This window comes from Egretta garzetta, unplaced genomic scaffold (assembly GCF_000687185.1).
Source record: "Egretta garzetta isolate BGI_Z169 unplaced genomic scaffold, ASM68718v1 scaffold365, whole genome shotgun sequence".
NCBI lineage: Eukaryota > Metazoa > Chordata > Aves > Pelecaniformes > Ardeidae > Egretta > Egretta garzetta.
Window position 1 is genome coordinate 1,208,154 of NW_009259602.1, and position 2,054 is coordinate 1,210,207.

At 61.6% G+C, this 2,054-nt stretch overlaps 1 protein-coding gene across 1 annotated transcript in view; it reads right to left on the bottom strand.

Moving 5' to 3' along the window:
• Positions 1–756: 756 nt before the first annotated feature.
• LOC104125953 (membrane frizzled-related protein) overlaps positions 757–2,054 on the bottom strand; it is a 5,124-nt gene continuing 3,826 nt past the window's right edge. The window contains exons 9-12 of the mRNA XM_035893935.1: positions 2,004–2,048; positions 1,345–1,479; positions 1,055–1,182; positions 757–981 (exon numbers count right to left, since the gene is read on the bottom strand). Coding sequence (XP_035749828.1) covers positions 757–981; positions 1,055–1,182; positions 1,345–1,479; positions 2,004–2,048 — 533 coding nt within the window. The remainder of the gene's footprint in view (positions 982–1,054; positions 1,183–1,344; positions 1,480–2,003; positions 2,049–2,054) is intronic.

A 2,054-nucleotide genomic window follows, 5' to 3' on the forward strand; every position in this document is an offset into this window, starting at 1 on the left:
CCTGCTCAGACCCTGCTCCTCAGCCCTGGCTTCCCTCCCTTGGACCATGCCTCAGTTTTCCCTGGGATCTGGTGGGACCCACACGGGGACCCTCCCCAAATGAGCCACCTGCTCCATTGGGTTTGTCAGCCATTCACGCTGTTTATTCTGCTGGCTCTGGGGCTGTGGGACATGGGCAGCCCTAGGCTCTTCTGCCTGCAGCCTGGCTCACCTTGGCTCAGCCTTGCCCCATTTGGGGAGCATTAACCCTTCCCCTGCTAGGCTAGCAGCTGCCTGAGGGCTACGGGAAAGAGGCCGTGCACAGTCTGTAGAGGCTGAAAGAGAGAAGTGGGCTGGCAACCATGCACAGCTCTGGCCAGCACGCCTGGGGCTGGCTGAGGATGGGCAGGCAGCGCCAAACCCTCTTGCTAGGGTCCAGAGTGGGCAGGGGGACTTTGAGTGCTGTCCCCAGCACAGCTCCAACCTGTGGGCACAGCCTCTTCAGCACAAGCCTTTCCCTGTAGCAAGGCTGGGAAGGGGCACATGCTCTCTAAGGGCTTGGTCCTGTGGGCAAGCCCATGGCATCTGGGCACTGAGCTGAGCGTTGAGCAGAGGGGCTGACCTCAGGGCAAGCAAGGAGCTAGGCAATGGGGTGCTGCTGATGGGGGCCACCCCAGCACCTGGTATTTGCAACAGGAGGAGGATGGGAGGGACATTTGGTGGGGGGAGCGGCTCTGAACAGGCTGCTTAAGCCCCTGCTCCTTTTGTCTTGCTGGGTCAGGGCTGGAAGCACTCGATGGGGTCATTGGAGTCGGGCAGGATGTTGCAGTTGATGGGCCAGAGGATGCCGAGGAGGCCGAGGGACTGCTGGCACCGCAGCTCAGCAGCCAGGCATACGGCTCGGCAGGGCTGCAAGACCCCCCCATCTGGGGTGCACTTGGGCACGAAGAGGCTGCAGATGAGGAGACGGAGGTGCTGGTAGCAGGCAAGCTCCATCAGCGTCTGTGGGAGAGTGGCGGTGAGCGTGGCATGGTGTGATGTGGGCAGACCTGTGGGAAGCCCCCGGGCAGCTCACCTGGTAGTCCTGCAGCACCTCGGCAGCTCCCTCCTGGTCCGGGATGGCCAGCCAGATGTTGGGGAAGGAGGTGGCGTTGTAGCCCAGCCCCAGGCACATCTCCACTTCCACAGGCTCACAGATAGACCCTGCCACAGGTTGGGGTGCTTCACTTCTTATAGCAGCAGTGATGCCCACCGAGTATGCCTCGGGCAGATGTTAGCCATGGGGCAGCGGCCAGCGTACCTCCCCGGTCAGGTGGGCTCAGGAGGAGCTGAGTGCTGAGTGAAGCACCCAGGGGTGGCACTCACCGAAGGCCGGGTAGGAGACTTCAGTGCAGTTCAGCTCGTCGGTGCCATCAGGGCAGTCGTGCCAGCCATCACACACGGACTCCAGCACCCGGCACTCACCGTTTCCACAGGAGAACTCTGCAGGGCTGCAGGTCTCTGTAAGATGAGGGGCCAGCGTGGCAAGGCATGGGCTCGGGCATGGGCACAGGCAGGGAGCAGGCTGGCTGTGGCCCGGGTCATGCCAATGGTGGCTGGCCTCCCTGCTGGGAGTCAGCCTGTTCCCATGCTGACCACCCCTGTCCTCGCTCTGCTTGGTCACTGGCCCAAGGACATCCAGGTGAGTGGCTGCAGAGCACTGCTGTATGCCTGGCAGCTGTATGCCTGGCAGCCATGGCTGATAGGTGACCATTGCTGGCCCTGGATTTTTCTGCGGGGCAGCCCTCTGGTGATGGATCATGCCTGTGTGCAGGTGAGCCCCTCCAGGCCACATCCCCATGGCTAGGATCAATAGGGTTATAGGATAATTAACGTGAGAAGGGACCCCAGGGGTCTGTAGCCCAACCTCCTGCTCAAAGCAGGGTCAGCTATGGGGTGAGAGGAGTTTTTCCCAGGGCTTTATGCAGTCTGGCCTTGAAAACCCCCAAGGACAGCAACCGCACAGCCCCTGCTTGGCTACCTACTCTCTGTGGCATTGTTGGCTTGGTAGGTGGCGAAGAACCCGTCGTCTGCTA